At 38.7% G+C, this 22,849-nt stretch overlaps 1 protein-coding gene across 1 annotated transcript in view; it reads left to right on the top strand.

The window, feature by feature from the left end:
- Positions 1 to 22,849, top strand: part of LOC132071808 (probable acyl-CoA dehydrogenase 6) — a 75,282-nt gene that overhangs the window by 23,443 nt on the left and 28,990 nt on the right. Inside the window, exon 3 of the mRNA XM_059469590.1 lies at positions 22,178 to 22,307. Coding sequence (XP_059325573.1) covers positions 22,178 to 22,307 — 130 coding nt within the window. The remainder of the gene's footprint in view (positions 1 to 22,177; positions 22,308 to 22,849) is intronic.

Genomic DNA, 22,849 nt, shown 5'->3' on the forward strand with positions numbered 1-22,849 from the left:
AAATAAGAAAATTAGGCAACAAATAAGAGAAAAAATCAAAACATAACATGGCCACTGATTTGTCTATGGCTAAAGTTGCAAAATGTGAAATAGACAGTGATGAGGTAAGACTTGTGTTTTGTAATTGTCCCTGGCTTTGGAGCGGTACAAGCTCTTACATGTTTCCTTTTTATCTCTAATTATGCCAACTTATTAAAAAAAAAAAACCAACACAAAAAAAAAAAAAAACAAAAACAAAACAAAAAAAAAAAAAAAAAAACAAACCAAAAAACCCAAAGCAAATAAACCACCAACCTGCTCCCAGAGCTACACTTCTGGGATTATTAGAGGCCACCAGTGTAACGAGGTCCATGATGCTGGTGGATGGTGGGTGCCCGCCTAGAGCCAGGCTTCAGAGCTGGGAGCTGAAATGCAGAAATGGCAAAGTCTGGAGCAGAGCCAGAAAATGAACCCTAAATTTGGGAGTCTCGGTAGCTGTGCTGAATGTGGGAGACAGGAGATTTCTGATCAGGATGGTTTGTGCTTGCTCTTGGACAGTCCTGAGGGAGTTACTGTAGTCCAAGGCTTGAAAGATCCCAACAGATGAACCTTGTGGAGAAGTGTTTACCTCCAGCATCTCCCAACATCCCTGCTCAGCTTTCCACCACCCTTCTCACTCTTGTCTGTGATGTTTTTGAGTCAAGATTGTTTGGGGGTTTTTTGTTGTGAGAGTGGTAAGTTTCAGAAAAAAAAGGTGAATGTTTTAAGAACATAGTAGAAAATGTTCTTGTTGTTCAGGTATCATGCTGAGAAACCACTTGGCAGGGGTGATTTTATTTCAGCTGACTCTGGAGAATCTGAGGAATGCCACAAATGCATTTTTAATGGTCAGCTGCAATTTTAATAAGTAACAAATTACACCAATCAGGGCATAATTTAGAGTGAAAAATATCTCAATGATATGAAGTCATTCTAAAGCACAGGGCCAGATGAAAACACCCATGTTCAACACAGGCTTTGAACTCACTATATTTGTGGAGCTGAAAGCGCAATCAAAACATTGCTCTTCTTTTTGGTGTATGAGATGTGTGTCATTTACAAAGAATGAAACTGGAGGGATTATAGTTAAGATTGGTTTTAAGTTGATCCTCTGTTAAAACCGTATGTCAACATACATCTTCTTCATGCAACAATATTTTCAACACTCAGGCTGCTGGCTGAGATTTGGATAATTGCATATAGCATCCCTGTTGCTTGCCTATGTCTTTTTAGCTGCTATAGGTCAAATATCACCTTTCTTTAAATACCCTCTGTGCAATAAAAGGCCTGAGTGCTAATTATTGGGTTTTGGCTCCATTGAACTACAATGAGAATTGGGGACATACATGCAACTTTAGTTCTTTGAAAACTGAGATTGTAATGAGAGAAAGGAAATTATGTGATAAATAGCTTTCTCTTTGTTTGCCTCCTTAGAACATCTTTCCTTGCTGGTTTCTACTAAAGCCTTCAAGCCACCTGGAAGCATGTAACCAGATCAGTCAGCCTGTCCTGGTGTGTGTCTGCTGCCGAGCTCCCCTGTCTCCCAGAACGATTTCAGTGTTGCAAAGCCCAGCAAGGGAATGGTGGGCAGGTGGCAATCACTGCTTGCAGCGATTTTAAAGGCAACATCCTCACTGACTTTAATAAACTCTGGATTAAAGGGCAGGAGACATCTTATGCAACTTCTCTGTAATAAAGGAAAGCTCCCTGAGCCACTCATGGAGATGTCACACAGGGGATGGGCAGATGTCACCATGCCCCCTTTCTAAGTTTTTTAAATTTGGGCAGAGGGATACCTGTGATGAAATAACACCAATGCTACCTGGTCTGCAGCAGTGGCCTTTGGAAGCAAGGGGGGGACACTGAAAGCTGCTTTTATATGAAGCTGTGATGTGGTTAGAGTTTGTTTCTGAAAAAAACTCTTACTTTATTAAGTGCTCAGTTTCCTTTAATGCTTTGGGATATTATGAAGCTCAGCCAGATTAATTTGAGGTCCCAAAGATAAGCAGTTCCTGAGTGTCTGAGAAAGTCCTTAATGGGTGAGAGGAGAGAGACAAGAGTGTGTGCCACCAAGAAAAGAAATGGGGTGTGAGCTGAAGCTGCCCACTGCCCAGCTGGGGCAGCTGCATTTAGAGCTGTTACCCCACACAGCCCAGCCTCTCTCCCGGCTGCAGCCCCAGAGCCTGGAGTGGGGAGCTGGTGGTGCAAAGCCTGAGCACAGAACAGGGGGAGCAGAGCACCTGGAGCTCAGACAGGATTTCCCTCTATATGATGGCAAAAAACACCACAGTCTAATTATTTTTTGTTTGCTGGGTCACCAGGCAGAGTAGTGATCATCACTGATGCCATAAATATTTATAGAAAACAATTCCATTCCATCTTCCACTTTCACTGAGGTATTTATCCTCACTGTTTCTCTGTTTGTTGTCAGGTCACCCACCTGATTCGTTTTTCATCACTCTACACTTGTGGGCTAATGCATGTTGCATATATTCAGATATCTGTGAGAAGAATGACTATACTGTTTTTGCAGGAGTGCTTTTTTACTATATATTTTGCATGCTGGTAATAGAATGTTTCTGTATTGCTTTGAGGTGCTAAATTATTATTGTGGAGTGTATTTTTTTCTTCTTTTAGATATATTATCAAAGCCTTCACTGGTTTGTTTATTCTAAGAAAATCTTTATAAATCCATTTTCAAAGCTGTGCCTTGCATTTATACATATTTTACACAGCCTTAATATGTTGAAGAAAAATCAGAGGTCAAGCAGAAGCTCATAGATCCAATTAATGAGTTCCAGTAAATACCTTTAAATCCTTTATGCATTGGGAGTAGAGCACAGGGACACCTCTCCTGATGCTTATTTTCACTTATTCCTTCAATATTTAATTAGCATGGCTTACTCACTAATTCTCAGTGTGTTTTGAAAATATTTAATTTGAAACTAATTAGACCAATTCCCTGACTATTAATTACCCAAACCTGCAGATGCAGGAATGGTAGCAGATCAGTCCATGTGAAGACACTGGGTGCAGCTTTATGTCAAGGCTGAATCTCAGGTGTGGCTGAACAGGCTTAGGCAAATCTCTCCAAATCTTTCTCTGTACCCCTTGTCCTTTGAAAGAGGGAAGAGGGGAGTGGCATAACAACCTCAATGTTGTGCTTGGCCTGTGTCCTGCAGAGAGAGCCAGGTCAGCCCCAAGCAGTGGTGTTCAGTCATGTCTGAAACATGAGTCAGAGTGGCAGGACATGTTGCTGGTGCAGAGATGTGTACACAGGTGTGTGTCTTATGGTACATGCATGTTTGTGTGTGCATATGCACATCATGACACATCACAGAGTCACAGAATATCTCGAGTCAGAAGGGACCCCCAAGACCACAGGGTTCAGATCCCTGCCCCTCTCAGGACTATCTAAAACTAAACCATATGACTAAGGGAATCATCCAGACAAATGCATTTTCCAGTCTTTAAATTAATGAACAATTTTTATTTTGCCATAATTTTAAATGGTGAAATAATTGTATTGCTTGTGGAACATTGTATTTTTCTGAGGCTCTTTCCTGACTGGATTTGAAGATAAGGGAGTCTGTAGAGGAGGTCTTGTTTTTCAGAGGTTCAGTGTCCTGAAGTAGACATACTGCTAGTTGGAGATGCTCATTTGGTAATCAGCAAGTGAAATTTCAGTGAAGCATTACAAACTCTTAAGTTTTCCATTCCTGCTTTTGGGCAGATGGGCATTACTGTAATCTTGCAATAAATGTGTCGTGAAATGTGTTACTGAGATTTGTAAACTTGCCAGTTTGATTGAAGTGAGGAAGGTTGCTCATGCTTCATTACTCTTGTGGTTTTGTATAAACATTTCTTAAGCAGTCTCAAGTTGTCATAAGGAGCATATACCTGAGTCTCTTTGTTACATCAGTAAAGACACAGAGGCTTAGATCTCACTCTTAGAAGAATAAAAAAGGAAAATTATGCTTTTTTTTACATTTTCCATTTTTTCCTGCTGGTACATTGGTTCTCACCTTAGACTTTGGTCTTGCATCTTGCTGAGTGTTTCGATGTGACTTTTAGCAGTGGACTTGCAAGGCATGGAAGCATTGCTGCAGTGTGCTGTGCAAATCTTGCCCAGCTAGTTGTTTTCCCATAGGCCTGCAACCCTGCCAGGCAGCAAAAGGTGTGGTTGGCAGAGCAGAAAGCCTGTCTGAGAAACCACCATGCAGCTGTGCGGTCTGGCCATGCAGCCAAGTGGGAATTAGATTTTCTGTCCATCATTTGTTCAAATGGCAGCATGAACCCTTCTTCTGCCTGATTAAAGTCAGTGCAGCAGTGAATACTGCAGTAAATAATAGGAAAATACTAGCAAGATTTATTTCTCTGTGTTTGCAACACAATAGGGGTTTCAAATGAGCTGCTGCAGGTGCCCTGCATTTTCAGAGACCCTCAGCTGCTGTTAAATCACAGTCGTGCGCTGGGACTTACAGTGTTTGTTCTTCACACTGACATCAAAACTGTGCCTGCTTTCATGCTTGTCTGCCAACCTCCCATTGCAGGAGGGAATGAAAGAAGCAGGGCTGTCTCCTGAAACACATAGATGAAGTGTATCTTATTTTCATGAGAATATTAATGAGGAGCTGCAGACTGAACAACTTGAGCGTGTAGTAGTGAGGGTGCCTGCAGTTTCTGTCACCCTTCATATCTGATGACAGTAAGATGACTTACTGGGGTTAAAATTGGATCTTCATGCACTTGGTTTCTCTAAATCCTAAGTAGCAATTGAGAATATTCTTAAGTAAGGTGTCTTTTAGTCTGTTATCTAGACTTAATGCAGTGTGCATTATTGGCTAGGAAAGCTGTGGTTAATTTATTTAAAACTGTAGAAACAACAGAGCCCTTTCCCTGGCACATGCCATGTCTAGTGGCAATATTAATAAAAAACAAACTTAGATCTGTTTTAAATTTTTTTAACTCACCTTAGTTTCCTATGATTCTTTTGTTTTTCCTAAATACAAAATACTGAAAAATTACCATTTTGTATGCTGCTAGAGACAATTAAACTGCTATCTAGTTTAATTTGGTCTGTGATCTTGATTTATTTCTCTACCCATCTGTTAATCAGCCAGAAAGACATTTTTGGGAGGTCTTTTTGTTTGGCTGTTGGAATAACTTCACTCTGGTGCTGGACTGCTTCTGCCAGTGAAAGACCTAAGTTTACTAAGTAGCACTGAACCATGTTCTGCTGTAAGAGTTTTGCAGTTATCCTTTATGCTTGAGCAGAATTTATCCCATTCTTTATTTTAAATATTTGTTTTCTTCTTTCTCTTTGCTACAAGGCTGCTTTTCTTTCTGCATCTGTTTACCACTTGTGTTGCAGAGGTCATCACTGTAATTACCAGTAAAAGCTCAAAAAAGAGCAAATCAATCTTTTCTGTATTTCAGGGAATTTTCATCTACAGCTCTTAGGACAACAACTAAATTAACTGCATATTTTACTAGCATTGAGGACAGATTTGGAATGGAAGCTATTAGCTGGGCATGTCTTGGCCTGAAAGTTTTTGGCAAACTAATGAGGTCAAGGAAGAAATTAAGAAAGCTCAAAGGATTGATCTGTAGGAACAATTTAGGAGCTCTCTAGCTGAGCTATGGAGTGATTACAGTCATGTGATTACAATATAAGTGTCTGGCATAAACAAGGAAATGAGGTCCTGTTTAGGACAGTGGAAGAAAATGAGAAATATAGACTGAAAAACTGCCAGCAAATGAAATACTGAGATTATCACTTCTCACCAAAAGTTGGAAACTTTGCTGGTGAAGACATACCGGTTGTATTCATGAAGAAGATATGCAGCTGGGACAATCTTCTGGGACCTTCTGTAGAGGTTCTTGGCTTGCTTTCTCATGTCCTCACATCTTTAATCATCACTAAGAGCATCTTCATAGATAAGACAGATATAAAAAAGTCTCTTTTCAGTGAACAGTGCAAGAGTATGAATAATGGAAGAAAATCAGGTTGGTATTGCTAATAGGCAGCTTGTCTTCAGAATCTCCATACATTTGTTCAGAAAAAGTGTTTATTAAACAATTTCAAGCACATTTATAAGTTTGTTGTCTATTGGCAAACAGGCAAAAAGACAACTTCTGACTGCAAATTATTTGCTACACACACTTCAATCACATATATATTTATTTTATAAAAAAGTTTTGCTCTGTTTCTTTGTAAAATAAACCTGGCTTATGTCATCATTGAAAGTAGTGAAAAATGTTAAGTCATTTATCATGCTAATGAGAAAATAATCTCAACTGTAAACAGAAAAAGATAAGTAAGGAAACCATCAGTCTTCAGTTTTCATGCTGCTTTCTCTAGACAGCTTGTTAAGTCACATTGAAGTTAGAGAGTGGATGCCATGGAAAGACTTCTAAAGCAAATTTTGGGGAAGAAACCATCAAAATTGCTGTGGTTTTGTTCATGTCTTTTGTTATTCTGTAATGTGAAAGCCCCAGATAGAGTATTAAACAGACAAATATGAAACTTCTGTATAGAGTTTGGGTATGGGACAGAACACATGGGACTTAGGTTTTTCATACATTTCTAGTTTGGTTTTATGTTATTCCGACAGCCGTGTTGGGATTGGTGACACTCATTAAAGAGTGTGTAGGGTGGCCATTAGAATTAGAAAAAAGGGAGCTTTAAAATGGAGCTGGTGTAAATTTTGCAAATTGATTTTAAAAAGTATTCTTCTAATAGTTAAAAAGTGTTGTGCAGGGAGATAGCATAACAAGTGAAGTACACTGTGGTATAATTTAAAACAATCTGCCACTTTTTAGCACTGGTTATTTCATAACTCTTCTGTTGCTCCAGGCAGTTGGGATTGTGTGGCTGAGGGATGGGGAAGCCAACAGCCAGAGACAAATTATGTTCAGGCTGGAATAACAGCAGAGCTGCTGGCAGCACCACAGTGTGACAGCTGTGGCTGCTCCAGGAGTCAGAAACCCTTCTCCTGCTGATTTCTGCTTGCAGATGGGGCAGTGGTTCACACTTAGGGATGGTCTGTTATCTTCAAACCAGTCCTCACCGTGGAATAAGGAAAATGAGAGTCCCAGCTGGTGAAAGTCCCAAGCCTTTACCTTTACCTGTTTTGGGCTGCAGTCTCTGTAGAGCTGTGAGCCCTCACCCATTGTTAGGTTTGTCCTGTACATGCCCATTTCCATGGGGGCCATTCTTATACCAGACAAGATTACGGGATGGCAATAAAAAATCTTGGTCTGTTAAAGCTGAGTGGTGGAGCTGGGTTGTTTCTCCAGTCTCTACCTGCCCCCAAAGAAGCTTTTTCCTACTGTTTGCTTTTTCCAGGAGGAAACTTCAGTTAAAGCACATACCAAGTTGGTTGTGAGGATTCATATTTCCTTCCACCCCTTGCTTCATTAAATTAGGTTTTAAACAAAGTACTTTTATTCTTAAACTTCTTTCTCCTTTGTTTTTTGCAATGGTGAGCATCACTCCTTCCTTTCCATGAGCTTTCCTGAAATTATTCCTCTGTTGTGTTCCTTGTTAATTAATTATACTACTCTCTGCTTCAGGGTTTCTTTTTTTTTTCTCCTTTGGCTTCTTTGAGACTGTGATAAAATATCTTAACTTGTGTATCAAGAGACTTACTCTTTATACTCATATTAGTTATCTTGCAGCATCTACTTTGTCATAGAGACCAAAAACATGACAATAGTGAATTGTAGGTAATGTACTATCTCTAAATTACTTTGTCCTTCCTCACCATCCTCTTCCATGTCTTTTACTAGTGTTGTAAATCCTGCTGTCATCATTAAGGGGAAAAAAATTTCATCTTTTCAGTAAGTTATAAGGCATTTTAAAAGAAATTTCGTAGTACAATACGAGGGCTGTATTGCCTCACTAGCCATTTATTTTGAAGAGATATAAAATGCTTCCATGCTTATGCAAGGAGATAAGAAAATGAAGGTAGCTGAATGGGTAAATGAAAGATAAGAAATACAACTGTTTGGCCCCTCTCTTCCTTAGCAGGAAAGACCTGATAGCAGGTAGTGCCTTGTATCTCTAAGTGGAATCTGACTGTCCAGACATGGGGAGGCAGCAAGGCAGTGTGGGGAGCTGAGGGCTTTTTGCTTAGCAACGCTGTGGCGTTGTTGACAGCAGTTGAGAAACTTAGCTAGAGGTCAGATTAAAAAAAAATTAAAATTGAGTCAACAGGGAAACATTTGGAATAATTAAATTCCAATATGATTAGTTTTTATATAACCCTGTTGCAGCACATTCTCCATTGCTGGCAGGCTAAACAGAGGTCTTCTGATCCTGCTGTAAAACCTAGATGAATTTGGTTTGGATTCTTCCACCTTTTCTGTGTTTGTAATCAACAAAACAATCAGATCAACGAGGGCCATTCATCTTGCTAAGATATTCCAAAAACATCCTGAATGTAGGATGAAGAAGATAAATCTTCATTAGCATAAGAAACAGGACAGAAGCACAGTGCCCAAAGCTGCATTTACACTGATAAAGACTTTTCATTGAGGAAGAAATTAGGGAGCACTTTCACCCCAGGTTAGAATGGAAAACACAAACCAGAGAATGGGATTTGTCTGAAGACACATCTTAGCTCTGGAAAGCTGGCATGGAAGGATACACTGAGAGATGAAAAACAAAACTAACAAAAAATCATATCAAAATTTGTTGCTTGATTACTCAAGCATATTCATCTTCAAATAAGAGTAACAGTTTCTTATACCTCTTTGTTCCAACACAGTTAAACTTGCTAGTTCTTCTCTTTTGCTTAAAGTTTTAGCCTAAAGTTTTCTGGAAGCTGACAGGCTGCACACATCATCTCAACTGCAGGGCAAGATTAAACAGAACTCCAACAGCACTAACTACTCTAACACAAAGTCAGAAGCAAGCCAAATCTCACAGAGTGAATTGCAATTAAATTGCAAGTGGAAGACATTTGCCAGTGGTAAAACATTAGTGTGGGTGACCTCAGTCTGCAGCAGCAAAGCTTCCAAACAGCAATTTCCCTAAAACGGTAAAAGGTTGGGGTTTCTTTTGTGGGATTTTCTATTTCTTTCCATGGCAATACTTCTAACACATAAGAAAAATCTGTGCAACAGGAATATGTGTCTAGTATTTCATGTGAGCCTCCTTAAAATGCAGAGAATAGTCACATGGTTTGGTTTGAAAATGTAATTGCTAAGGTCTGTCTTTTAGCATGCTCTTTAGGCGAATTTGTATTTGCTGAATTTTTCATGTTCTTGCTTTAGTTAATTGCTCTCAGTTCATACTTTATCAATGCTACTCCAAGATTTAGAAAACAGGATTAACCACAGTTTGAGAGAGATTTCAAACAAGAAACAATTCTTTATTGGGGCTTTGTAATGTAAGGAAAACAGAAGCTCAGTCATTACAGTTATACTATATTTGCATAAATGAAGGTAAAATAAATAAGCTTTTCCTTTGCTTCTGTGTTGGAGATTTTTGAGATAGAAGATGTGCATTCATTCATGTCTTATTTTTAATTATTTTATGCCACCTGACTTGAAGTGATGAGGCTGTAGCCCAGAAGATGCTGTGATCTTTTCCAGATGGAAAAACTCATCTCACTTCCCCCTCCCTTTGTTGTTGTTGTTGTTGTTGTAGTTGTTGCTTTTTGGTTGGTTGGTTTGGTTTGTTTTCTTTTTTAATGGAAAGAGAATTGCAGCTTTACAAGTGAGGAATTGTTCATGTAAGTTTTCATTGTTTCAACAATGTATAGCATGGTCTTAAAGCTTACTGCTAATTTTTAGTGCTCACTATTCAATGAACAATGTATTTGTCCTTTCCTCAACTATTTTAAACATAGAGTGAGAGTTGAGCATAAATTGATGTCTTTGGTGTAGACTTTCTCATTCTTTGTGGTTCTGTACAATGATGTAGTTGGGAAAAAGGAGGCACAGTCACTGCTGCTTTGCTCACCATTAATTTGCTGTTGCCAGAATCACTCAGTTTGGGCCTACCTCATGCTGAGAGATGCTATGCACTGGATTAATCATAATGAGTTAGCAAATTGTTCTTAAGGAGGAAAAGGATTATAATAATGCAGCACTGAAAGGATGTGCAGTATGCTCAGGATCATGAAGCTTGTAAATTGTAATACATTTATTATAGTTTTGTCTGAGACATTGCAGAAGCTTCAGAATGTGTCACGTTACAGATGCTTATATAGGACTTTGTTTCTTCAGCATCTCACTCTGCACTTTGACCTTGCTAACAATGATGAAAAAGCTGCTTTGTCTTTATAAACTGGCTCTTGGGCAGTTTATAAAGACAGTCTGAGTCAGTGTGGGCTCAGTGTCTCCACTGAGAGATGTTGACCGTGCTGTATTTTTGCATGACTGTGAGATACAAGATATGTGCTGGAAATGCATTTTAAGCCAGAACCATTCTAGGACAGACATCTGCACATCTGCTGCCTCTGCTGTGCAGCATGGAAAGCCCACAGTGTCTCAGCTGCAGGGGAGCTGCAAGGGTCCAGCAGCAATGGGCTCTTTGTGTGTCATCAGGATGATCTCTGCAGTCTCAGCCACCTCCCATGTCATGTGCTGCCCATAAATGAGGAAACTAATTTAGCCCAGCACCTCCTTAGGGTGCCTCTGAAATACTGGAAAGCTTATCAGCAAGCTCTTTGGAGGTGTTGTTTAAGAGTAACTAGGAGATGGTGGAAAATATTTCTCTCTCTGAACAGAAATGTCCAGGAGACTGCATGAAACAAAGCATTCATCAGCAATCTTACATACAGTGGCTGCACAGTGAGATGGCTAACTGTGATAAAAGGTGCCTATGGTAATAAAATCCTGTTCAGTTCCCTTTCTTACAGGCCTGTGCTGCCCACTGGGGTCTCGTGACCACAGAAGCCTGCAGTGATAGATGGATGGATGTGAAAATTAGGCAAATAGTTTGTGACTAGTGAGTGTCCTCCTAAAATAGTGCTTCTTATGAGATGTTAAGTCATGTAACTCAAAACCATGACAAGGAGCCTTAGTATATTAAAATAATTTTCTAAATGTGTGTTTTGTTTCTGGAGATTCTTATACTACTTGTCAATAAATTGCATGGTATTTATTTTTTATTTCAGATGATTCAGTTACTCATTTAGAAACACATAACACTATATAAACACCAGGTGTCTGATGGATGGTTGCAAGTGCTTTAAAAATTCTTTGCAATTAGATGGATCTAATAGAAAGTCCTTCATACAAGACCAATTAAAAATTAGTGGTAATGTATAGTTTTGACAAAAGCTTTTTTCTGCATGAAAGGCTACTTTTTCCTCTCCCATTATTCCCACTTTTTGTCTACATGTAGATGTGTGGGAGAGATAGGAAAATCATGGTGACTGGAAAATCTATGTCCTTGGGAGGTGCAAGGTGGAGGGGACTCCAGCCTCCTTCATTTGTTGTTGTTTTCCTGTTTGTTTATTTGTTTAATTTGAAAGGAAGGTGTGTTATTGGCTAGATTATTGAGCCATGAAGATAATTATTCAGGTATTTGCCAATACTTTTAAGATTGTTTTTTAAATATCTCCTGGAATAATTTCTGAATTTCTATGAAGAAGGTGGGTTTTTTTTTTTCCCTCAAAAAAAATTGTTTTGCTTCTCTTATTTTAAAATATAAATATTTTAAATTCAATTTCAGGAACATCCCATAACAATACAATGCATGTGTTGATTTAATGTAATTTGCCTTTCAGAATTTCATGGAGAAAGCAATGAAATTTAATTCCTTTACAAACTTACTATGTGACCACATATTCAGTGTGTTGAATAAAAATACACATTTATTGCTATGTAACTCTAGAATGATATTTTGGGAACAAGAATTTGAAATAAAATTTGTTGTATAGCTACTTACAAAAGTAAATTACTGAGATGAGTAGTGAACCCTTCTTGGGTTCCTGAATGGTCTGTAAATATTCCTAACTGAGAGAGGTCTGATTTTAGTCTTAAGTGTTTAAATAGCAAATGATGCAAATGCATCCTTACTGCAGACTTTAATTTGCTATGGCTAAATCTATATTCTATTTCTGTGGTAAAAAATTGCAGCTAAACTAGTAAAAGGGCATTTAACTACTGGTCCATGAATTCTTAGGATCATTAATTATAATTTAGGTAGGATTGAGAATCAAGGCAGGGATATTCTGGGGAGGAGGTTTTGTTGGTTCTCTGAACTCATCTCAGTCTTCTACAGATACCTTTAGCCATGTCATTGTTCCCTTTTGCCCTAGATTAATCTCTAGGTATGTTATGGACCCCAGTGTGTCACACTGGTAACTGTGTAATAGGCAGCTTGATGTGATTTTAATTGCAAACTGTATTATCATTTTATCTGGTCTGCAGCAGGGTGCTGTTATTCTCTCTTGGAACAACCTGCTTTTCATTGCTTTGCAAGCTGATTTGGTACTGATTTCAGAACTAAATCTATAAGAAGAAAAAATATAGTCCTGATCAATAATAATTTCTTGGAGGAGACAACATTGTGTGATGAAATTCTTATAGAAATAATATAACACTCTGAGTAGGAGGTTCTTTTGAAGAAAATAATCTTGAACGGGGAATTTTATTTGGTGGTATGCTTGCACTATACTGAAAATCCTTTCATTTTTGGCCAGTAACACACACAAAGCACACCCTACAACGTCAGCATAAATAAAAATAGTAGATAGCATACTTCACACTGGAGATAGCAGTTCAGATCAGAATCCTGTTGTGTCAGCTCTTCTACAAACAGAGAGGAATAATCTGTTTCAGTATATGGTCTGGTTGACAAATCTTTAAGACAAGGATGCACACAGAATCCTAGGCAAAAATGAGAACTGAGCCAGATATTTGCAGCTCTAGAATATGGCTTAAAACATTTATCCACATTCCTTAAACCAAATAAAAGTTGTCAATGAAATTTTTTCTACATTAAAATTATCAAGAATCGAGAAAGCATGGACACATATCAGTTTTACTGAAATATTGACTTTATTGGAGAAAATGAAGGGAAAGGCATTGTTCTGACATTGCAAAAGTGCTTTCATTTTTACCCCAGATATGTTTTTTATTGTGATCTTTCCTTTGTGTGTCTGTAAAAAAAACCTAAGGTCACCTGACAGAGGCATACAATTTACTGTTATAATTGGATTGTTTAATTTTTCGTTGACTTTTGTTCCCCTTTTGAGATCAAACCCATTGCCTTTCCTGGAAAACTGCAAATTTGGGTTTTGTCTTGAAGAGCTCACCACAATCCATTGCTCAGAGCTAGAAATACTCTTTTATTGCTTTGCTTTTGCTAGCAGAAAGCAGTTTCAAAAGCAGCCAGGTTTCTCAAAAATCACAAATACAGGAGGTGGTCTCCTTTGGTTTCTGCTGTCCTTGGGAACTGGGACCTGTGGAGGTTCCAGCACGATGGATGGGCTGTCCACAGGGTGAGTGAGGGTTGGGAGCTGCCAGAGACAAGGAGCTGTGGGACTGGCGGCCCCAGCCCTGCCCACGCTGAAGGCTGTGTCAGCATGCAGAGGCAGATGTTGCCAGCTGAAGAGAATTTATAAACAAGGAAATTATCTAATGACAGAGGGTGTGCTTCTGGCTCCAGCATTACTTGATGGATGTCTCTTTAATAATCTGTTGGCTGTGGCTGTGCTGGGACTGTGCTGACCTGCAATGTGGCAAGGCTGTTAGCTAGGATGGCATTTTACCTTTTTCTCAGCATCTGACCCAACATCTCAAGGACTTAGGAAGTCAGCCATGAATGGAAATTCTAATGGAAATTCATTTAGTCCTTTAAGTCTGTGCTGATCAGGAATTCCTGTGGAAACCTCCTGCAGTGCACTCCTGTTCCGAGTTTGCTGCTACTGAACTAAAACCTCTGTGCTGGCCAGGCTAGCTCTAGAGCATGTCCGAAGTTTATTTCATTATTCACTGCACACATGATGAAATCTTTTTTTTTTTTAAGTTATTGCAAATTGTTGTAGATTGCAATTTTTGCAAAGTGTGAGCTAGTAAAATTTATGTCTTCGGGTGTGACCTATTAAGTGTCTAAAGTTTTCATATCAGACAAATGTGAATTTCCAACAAGCTATTTATTATCTTGGATTGGAATAAAAGATCTTGTAGGGAAGAAAATTAAACATAGCTTTCAACTGATAAATATTTAGTCTATATATTAAATCTTAGCATAGAATTTTTAGTAAGTAGCAAATGTAATAAGTCTGTAATCCTTAAATCACTTAGTATTGCTTCTTATTTAATTGATTTATTTATTTGGAACTCAGAAGAAACAGAATGATGTTTTTAATATTGACTGTATATCCTGATACCTTAAAGGAATGAAAGTAATTGGATGCCTGAAAGAAATGAAGCAGTAAGTCTGCTTTTTTGTTTATAGAGAGCTACAAAACCAAGTACAGTGACTCCTTTTCATCCAGCTTTTAAAAATTCCTTACAAATGTACATACTTGTATTCAGTCCTGTTACTCATCTCTCTGTTGTGCTTAAACTGGGGTATGTTCTTTGGGGTATCTCTGTCGGTTACCCATTGATAACTCAATTCCCATTTTTTTTCCCTGTTGACCTATGGATGGTTGAATGTCTGTGCATTACTGTATGTTCCTTATACTATCTATTTGTGCATTCGCACTCAAGATCCTAGTGGCAGAAAATTTGCAGAGTAGCATAAGCTTTTTGTAGGAATTTGTGGCCGTCCATGTGAGAGGATGAGTCCTGAATAGAAGCACCAGCAACACATAAATGTGACGTACCTGCTTCATCCTTGTGCAGGTGTGGGACTGATTATTACCTGTTCAACGTGAACAAATATGTTTAAGACAGCTGAGCAGCTGTTCAGACATTTTCTTGGGAGGAAGAACACATTTTACATGGGGCTAACAGATGCTGATGACAGATTTGGGTGCCTCCAAGGGCTGACTTATGGTTGTGTCAGGAGGACTGCAGTGGACAGTTGTTGGAGGATTTGGTGCAGTGGTGGCCTGATCATCAGAAGGGTGCCCACCTTCAAGCTGGAGAGAAGCATTCACTGCTGGATATGCCTGACTCAGAGAATTTACTTGAGCATCTACAAGCAAACTTTAGAGCAGGCTGGTAGCAACGTGTGTGCTCGATGTACGTAAGGAGTCTGGGAGCTGTTGCTGGTTGACTGATCTCAAGCAGCAGGCAGGTTGCAAAGGTGATATCCTTGAAATGCATTCTGTGATTTGTTTATGAGCTTGCCCAAAGAGAATCCCCATGAGAAGTAACATGGCTTTTCCCCTGGAACTCAGGAAGGGTGATAGCCAGCCTTTATACTTCTTGACTTCATTTTTCTGTGTGTTTGGTGTTTATTTCATTTTCTTTACGCTGTGACATTTAGTTTGACTGACGCTTTCATATGTACAATAATTGAGATCTGTGCTCTTTAACCTTAAAGTAAAAGCTGTAAGCTATTTCGATTAAACTCCAATTCTTTGGAACAGGTGTTGGATCAGGCCTGGGGTGGGGGGGTAAATAAGCTCCATTTAAAACTCCAGGCAAAAGACAACTGAGGAGTCTGTGACCAGGGGTTGCTTAAAGTTTTTGTCTGGCTTGGAGCTGATGCAATAGCTGGTTCCTGTGGCTGTGTGCACTTTGGATCTTTGTCCTCTTTTCTCTTTTGGCTACTACATCTTTTACATTGTTGATGTTTCTTATAATGTCATGTGTACATTTTACTCTATTGTACCGGGCAGCTTAGCTTTTCCTCCCCCATAACATTGTTTGTACACATTTTTGGGGGTTTGAGTGATATTGTTTTTAAGAGCTCTGATAACCTTCTGAGTTCAAAGTTTTATGCAAATGTGATTGCTAACTCAATGTCACTGGGTGATTCTGCATAACCACTTAGAAAATGAAGAAAACTTACAAATTTTTGAGGGATGTTTTAGAGAGTAGCAAGTGCAGGTGTTGGCAGCTTGGTGATTTAGAATATACTGCTCTAGCTTTTTCAAGTGTCCTATACAGATTTGAACCCTTTTTAAATGTGTCCATGCTATCCCTGGCTGGGGCCAGGTCTCTGTGGTGCATTTATCTTTATCTATTCAGTGGCAGTATTTATCTGCTCAGTGGCAGGCACTGCCAAGTTCCTCTGTGGTATTTTGTGGTGGTGTTATAGAAGAGTTTTTATCCTTACACTGTGTGAGAAGTTTCTCCTTTATTTTATAGTGTAGATCTGTCTTAATTTAAAACAGTCCTATACAGACCCAATCACCTTATTTGTCTCAGTAAATTTAGTTTCTGTGGTGGCAGCTGTGATGACGTCTGTAGAAAGAAGGAACATAATACAGAATACAGTACAGAATAATACAGAATACAGAAGGAGTTTGGCAGGAACACGCATTTTGCATTATTAATTGCTCTTGGGATTGTACTTGTGGTGCCAGCCATGAGTGCTTGAAAAGTAATGAGAAGCCAATCCATATTTTTCCTTTTCCAAGGGCTACTGGGTGATGAGTGATACTAAAAGTTTGGTTAGCAGAGTAAGTCCTTATCTGTCTTGAAATTTTTGCTCTGTGAGAGAGCAAGTACTGAAGGTGACTGTGATCTTTCTAGGATCAACCAAATAAAATCATGAAGCACTATAATTTTTCCTGGTTTGGGACAAAATCATTCAAACTGGGGGTGTTTGGTCTCTCTTAATAAGGTAATCTGTTAAAAGGAACTTTCCACCAGTTACAATGGTTTATTTGCGTCTAGAGGTTTTTTCTTTGTTGGTTTTTTTGGTTTGTTGTTTTGTTTTGATTTTTTTTTGTGAATTGATCTGGGGAAAAAGGATAGCCCAAAAATACATATTCTTAATCTCAACAAGACTAAAATGGACTCACAATTTTCTGTTACTTTTAATGAGAGGTTTTCCTCTACACCCAGCCAGATGCAAATAACCAAGAAGGCAGGGGGTGTTTTCTGAACTTCATCAGTCTCAACTTTTCAGAATGGATTTATGGGAAATTCCACAAGACAGAGAGTACACCCTTTAAATCCCTTCAATATAAAGCAGAGGAAAAGAATTATGATATGGATTTCTGTACTGTCCTACCTGATGACATTTGCAGTTGTATAGATTCAAGGCTCTTTGTACTTCTCTGGAGTTGAAATTCTTGAACCATATTTATGACAGGTGAACAAGGTTTGAGCACTTAAATTTTGCTTCTGTTGATTTAAAATTGTAGACTGTGATGAAAAATAGCAATTAGCTTTGTCATCCTAATGTCAGATATAGAAGTCTCTCAGACCTGTTTCCAAACTGGGATTCGATTCATGCTTTGTCTTTTACAAATATGAGAGCACATATTTGGGGTTTTTTTGCACTGAGGTAGATGCCTAGAGTAGAAATAATACTGAGTGATTTTCTTTGGTGTAGGTAGACATCACTGAAACTTTGGAAAGTATGTAAACAAACAAGATAAATTATATAAGTTTAAGCATTTAACATGGAGTTCTGGATACAGCTGCATTATATTATCACCATCCCTTTATCCAGGCTCACTTACATTCTTAAAATAATGTGAGGACCACCTGTTTCACCTTGCTTCAATTCGCTTACAGACTGTTTTCACTACAGATATTGTCATTCCCACTAACAGCTACTAGATGGGGTTCAGAAGCAAATTCCAAATAGAGACACTTGTAAACTCTTACAAATTTTTGACTAGAGACTTCAAGCCTATCTCATCATGGAACAGTCATATTTGAACAGTCCTCTTGAATAAGTGGCAAGAAATGCTCCGGTCTTCACAAAGGTGAAACGATTATATGAGAGACTTCAGCTTCTCATTTGCCTTTATGACTCCTTTTTCATAGACTTTCTGTGCCTTTGTTTTTCCAACTGGTCTTGTCACCAGTGCTTCCATTTTGACCTGTTGCAACTAGACACCATGTCTTGCTCTTTCATTTGTAGTTTTGAGCATCATTTGTGCCGTCTACCCTAAATTCATGTAAGACTCCTGATACCCTAAATTGTCAGATTTTGTAGAATTTACACTTGCATCTTTTAAAACCAATGTTTTTTTAAGATTCACTGTGTTCTTTTGGATTCTCCACTGCCAGGATCTACAAACATGACATGTAAAAGTTTGCTGGTCTGTATGAAATAAGGAGCTTTTGTGGGTTGGGGAGTGGTGAAATAATGTGATGGTGGTGGTTAGTAGAAAAGCAGAGATCCAATTTAAAGGAATAGTTTAATATACTGACCATGGTGTGGTAGGTTCATCTTGGCCAACCACTAACTCAGTCCTCCTCTTCAACAGGACAGGGCAGAAAATACAGTGCCAAGGCCTGGCTGTCGAGGAATGTCAGGGAGACTGGCCACCAGTTACCATCACAGTAAAAACCAGACTTGGCAGGGGGAAAATTATTTTAATTTCCTGCCAGTTAAAGTAGATTTGTGTGGTGAGAAGCAAAGGCAAATTAAAACAAGATGTTCCACCATCCTCTTCCCAGGTTCATCTTCCATCCTTCCTTCCTGATTGATCTACCTCACTCCCCACCCCGAGCAGCACAGCAGGATGGGGATGGGAGGTTGTGGTCAGTCCATAGCACATCCTCTCTGCTCTTCCTTCCTCCTCACACTTTTTCCTTCCTGCAGCTTGGGTCCTGCCCATGGCCAGCAGTGCAGAATCTTTATTTATTTGTGTGTTTCTGTGCTCTCTGCTTTGGGCCTTATATTTCACTTGCTTCATAAAAGAACCTGATATCCAGCAATGGATGAGATATTATATTAGGCCATTTAACAGCTGGAAGTTGTGCTTTTATCATCAAAACTGTAACAATTTGAACATAGCTGAGTTGCCTCTTTCTACCTGTTTTCAGCTATAAAGCCAATAGTACATTCCACTTTCTGCCTAGTTTAGTCTACTTTGCTCTTTGTTATTTTAATTTTCTTGCAAATTAAAATTGGTAATATAGCCAAACAATTCTCTAAAGGTCCCTCATCTCATTTTAAAGTAAAATGAAGTATTTACCCCAGAAATGTTTAACATGTGAATATTTAAATATAATTTGTTATTGATGTCGAGTTTTTTTGGTGTGGGTTTTTTTCTGTTTATTTTTTGAAATTGTGTTTGTGTGTGTGTGTGTTTCTGTTGGTTTGTATGTTTGTAAAGTGATCAGGTCTGGAATTGATTTGGTTTCTTTCACTATGGATTTTTCACCAAAAATATCACCAAAATTTTTCACTTCTGTGTTGGGCATGGTGTTTGCTCTTCTGAATTAAAATTTAATTGACCTATTACAATTACATCATAGTACAGCTACTTCCAGGAAATGGTGTTTGTTGATGAGACTGGCGAATACAAGCCTACCACCACTAGCATATTGCCTTTTTTTGCAAATAAGTTATTCCAAAAAAGAGTAAATTCTGTGCCAAATAAAAATGTAACACTATTTCATCAAGATTTACCATCATCACTGGAGGAGATGGAAATAAGAATGGCTTGGTGGTTTTGTCTGAGAGCTGAGTGCCATGACGTGGTGGGAAATGTGCTCACACCAGCCCCAAAATCTCTGTCTGAAGTGCTGGCAGTGGGTCTGCAAGCACCAGGCTGCTACTAGGACCTGAGAAAAAAAGGAAATTTCTTTGATGCTTGTAGCCAGCACTACCTGCTAATGCTGTGTGTGACAGCACTGGCAGCCTGGCTCGGTGTGGAGGGCTGGTTCTCCAAAGAGATGGGACACAACTGTGGTTAGCCACAGCCTAAGTTACCTGGATTACCAGGGTAATAATGGCACAGACTGCACTGACAAATCAGTCTCCACCTTGATCAAGTATGTGGGGCTCAAAAATACATTCCCTATCATTGTTTATCAAATCACTCACAGTTCTCCATGAAACTTTAACTTCTTGGCTCCTGGAGCAGAAGTGATGAAAGCTTAGGTGTGGTCTGATTAATGGTTTTACCATTTGCTTCTGCCCTTCCTGCCTGCATCTGTGGTTGTCTCTTGTGTTATCTATCCCGAGATTATAAAATCTTGGGATTTTATAATCTCTTTGCCCAGCAGGACTTCCTTCTCCACCTTCAGCTCCCAAAGCTTCATTCTGCTCCTTTACTCCCTTTGGTCAGAAATTCTTTCATTCTTATCCTTTTAAAAGTTGGCCTTTTGCAGTATTTTGTTTTTAAAGTGTACTGCTTCGTAATTTATCTAAAATGAGAGCTAGAAGAGTCTGTTATGTGGTAATATACAATGGATTGTAGTATGGACAAAGAATGTCTCTAAGCTGGATACTAGGATAAAGTAGCCTAAGTTGGGTCAGTTTTGTGCATAACATTCCTCCTGGGAAGTTACTTTGGATAAATCAAAAGAAACTAAGGTTTTGATCTGTGAAATTTAAAGGAAAGATGGGAATATAACTGCCTGGTAGACAAAACTAAAGATAAAATCAGTAATAACAATAGTCTGACAATAAAATCATTGACTGATTTAAAATAAAATTTTAAAAATGTAATGAAAAGGATTTGTGAGGTGCCAGAACTGAGGTTATCTGTTATAATTCTGTTATAATTCTGTTATAATTCTGCTATAGATCCATTCCAGATTAGCAAAATCTCTCTCATGCCAGATATATTTAAATAGTCTTGCCTTTACAGGCACATCCATTACTGCTCCTCAGAGCATTTATTTATTGATGGGGGCTGTGTAAAGGCAAGAAAATTACATTATCTGTTATGTTAAACACATTTCCATATTGCTGATGTTTCATTGTACTGCTTAAGCTCCCAGTAGGAACTTTATTTTGTATTTTTAAGAAACATTCTTTTCAAGCAAAAGGTTGGAAAAGTAGAAGTTTTTTAATTCTGACAGTCTAGACTATTCATTATGACCTAAGGACAAACGTTTTTTGGAAACCAAACGTTTTGCTTTGCCTTTCCTATTGTGTTTTTCCTTTCAGCAAAGAAAGGATGCACAAAGATAGGTTTTGTGGGTTTAGGAAACAGATGATAGCATACAAAGCCCCATGTTTATATGCACTGTGGTGTTTTGACCTTTATTTAATGGTGTTTTTTGAAAACTTCAGAACAGGTCGGTGAAGGGTGTGCTCAGTGTTTGAGGTCAGCAAGTGAAAACAGGCGAGGGTCATCTGCCCCTTATTGTGTGTGTGAGGGGTGAGGGTTTGTATCTATTTATTTGAATTTTTCTTAGCCAGTCTTCAAAGGAGCTAAAAGAAAAAAGAAAAAAAAAAAAAGAGGCAGCATTATCTAATCAAAGCTGCTCAGTCAACTAATGACGTCAGGTAGTAACCTTAACCTTCACTTTCTCACCGTGTTTCCTTTGGACTATAAGCTATTTAACACAGCTAAAAATTACCTCATCCATCATAGCAATGTAGCCTTTTTCTGTGCTTCACTATGTAGTGGGTTTATCAGCACTGGGCATGGGAATGAGGTGAAGAATAATTTCTTCTTTAATTGAATTTGCAGATTGGAATGCTGCGGGGAGAGGGGCAGCAACAGGCTGTGCTGGCACCAGGCTGGCACCCCAGCTTGTCAGCTCCCTGTGAACAAGAGTGCTTTAATCACTGCACAGACTGGCTGCAGGGTGTGGAATGAATGCATTCAGTGCTGCAGTTGTGTCTAACATGAATTTTGAGCTACAGCAGTAATTCAGAATAGAAACACAACCTGTGTGTGGTCGCGCTCCGTGCTGACTTGGCTGCTGTGTCTGAGAAAGAGGATTGCACTGGGTGATGAGAGCAGGTGTCAGGTGTTATCATGGAGAAATAAAAGCACTTATTACCTTGTGGTAATATGACCTTGCTATGGGAAGAATAATTTTGCTTTCTGGTATCATTTAGACAGCATGTCACTTCTTCCTGCTGTTTCCAGTAAAAGTAATGAGGCTACGTAGGATACTGAGGTGACCTGATGTGCACAGAGATAATTAGAGCAGGTGTCATTCTCAATTCAGTTCTCAATATTGTAGAGAATAATGTGGTATTGCTTTTGTGAAAGGGAAGCTGGTAATTGTCAAATACTTAAAAATTAGCAGTTAAATGTCAGTTGGCAAATCCTTGCAGTAGCAACATCTTTTTTTGCTGTTTTTCTTGTTGCTTATGCCAGTCTAGAATATGAGAATCACAGATTTTTTTTTTCCTCAGAATATGGCGGCATGGGTTTGGACTTCTCCTATAATATTGCAGTGGCAGAAGAGCTGGGAAATATCCGTTGTGGAGGTATTCCCATGGCCATTGGAGTGCAAACGGGCATGGCTACCCCTGCCCTTACAAGGTAATTTTCAGAAACTTTGGTTTAGCCTAAAACTCAGTTGTCATGAGTAGAAAAAAAAACCAATACTGTGTAGATTTACTGCCTAGTTGCTACCCAGTAATGCCTGAGGAAAGAACCTACTCTCTGCTTCTCTCAGTTTGCTTTAGGGGAGAAAATACTTTCTCTCTTTTTTTTGATGCTAGAGTTATATTGATTATATGTTAAAACATAAACCTTGCTGAGCAGTAGATGATATGTTTAAAAACATGAAATATTGGTACCACAATCAATGAAAAAGTTTTAATTCCAGAATCCAGTTTGTTGATGTTTGTCTTTTTTCTTATATCCCACTGCAGTAATACTAAGGATGCATTTAGTTGTAAGGATTAGGATCAGTCTAATTCTGTTTTATAATTTACTTGCTCTTTTTCCAGCTTTGCAAGGTGTTGGTCCTAAAATTGTAGCACATATATCATGCTTCCTAAATATGCCCATTCTAGGCTATTAATAGTTTTTCTTTTTCTCATCATCTATGTCAGAGTTCCCATTTTAATCACTTACTA

The sequence above is a fragment of the Ammospiza nelsoni genome, chromosome 1 (genome assembly GCF_027579445.1).
Source record: "Ammospiza nelsoni isolate bAmmNel1 chromosome 1, bAmmNel1.pri, whole genome shotgun sequence".
Taxonomy (NCBI): Eukaryota; Metazoa; Chordata; class Aves; order Passeriformes; family Passerellidae; genus Ammospiza; species Ammospiza nelsoni.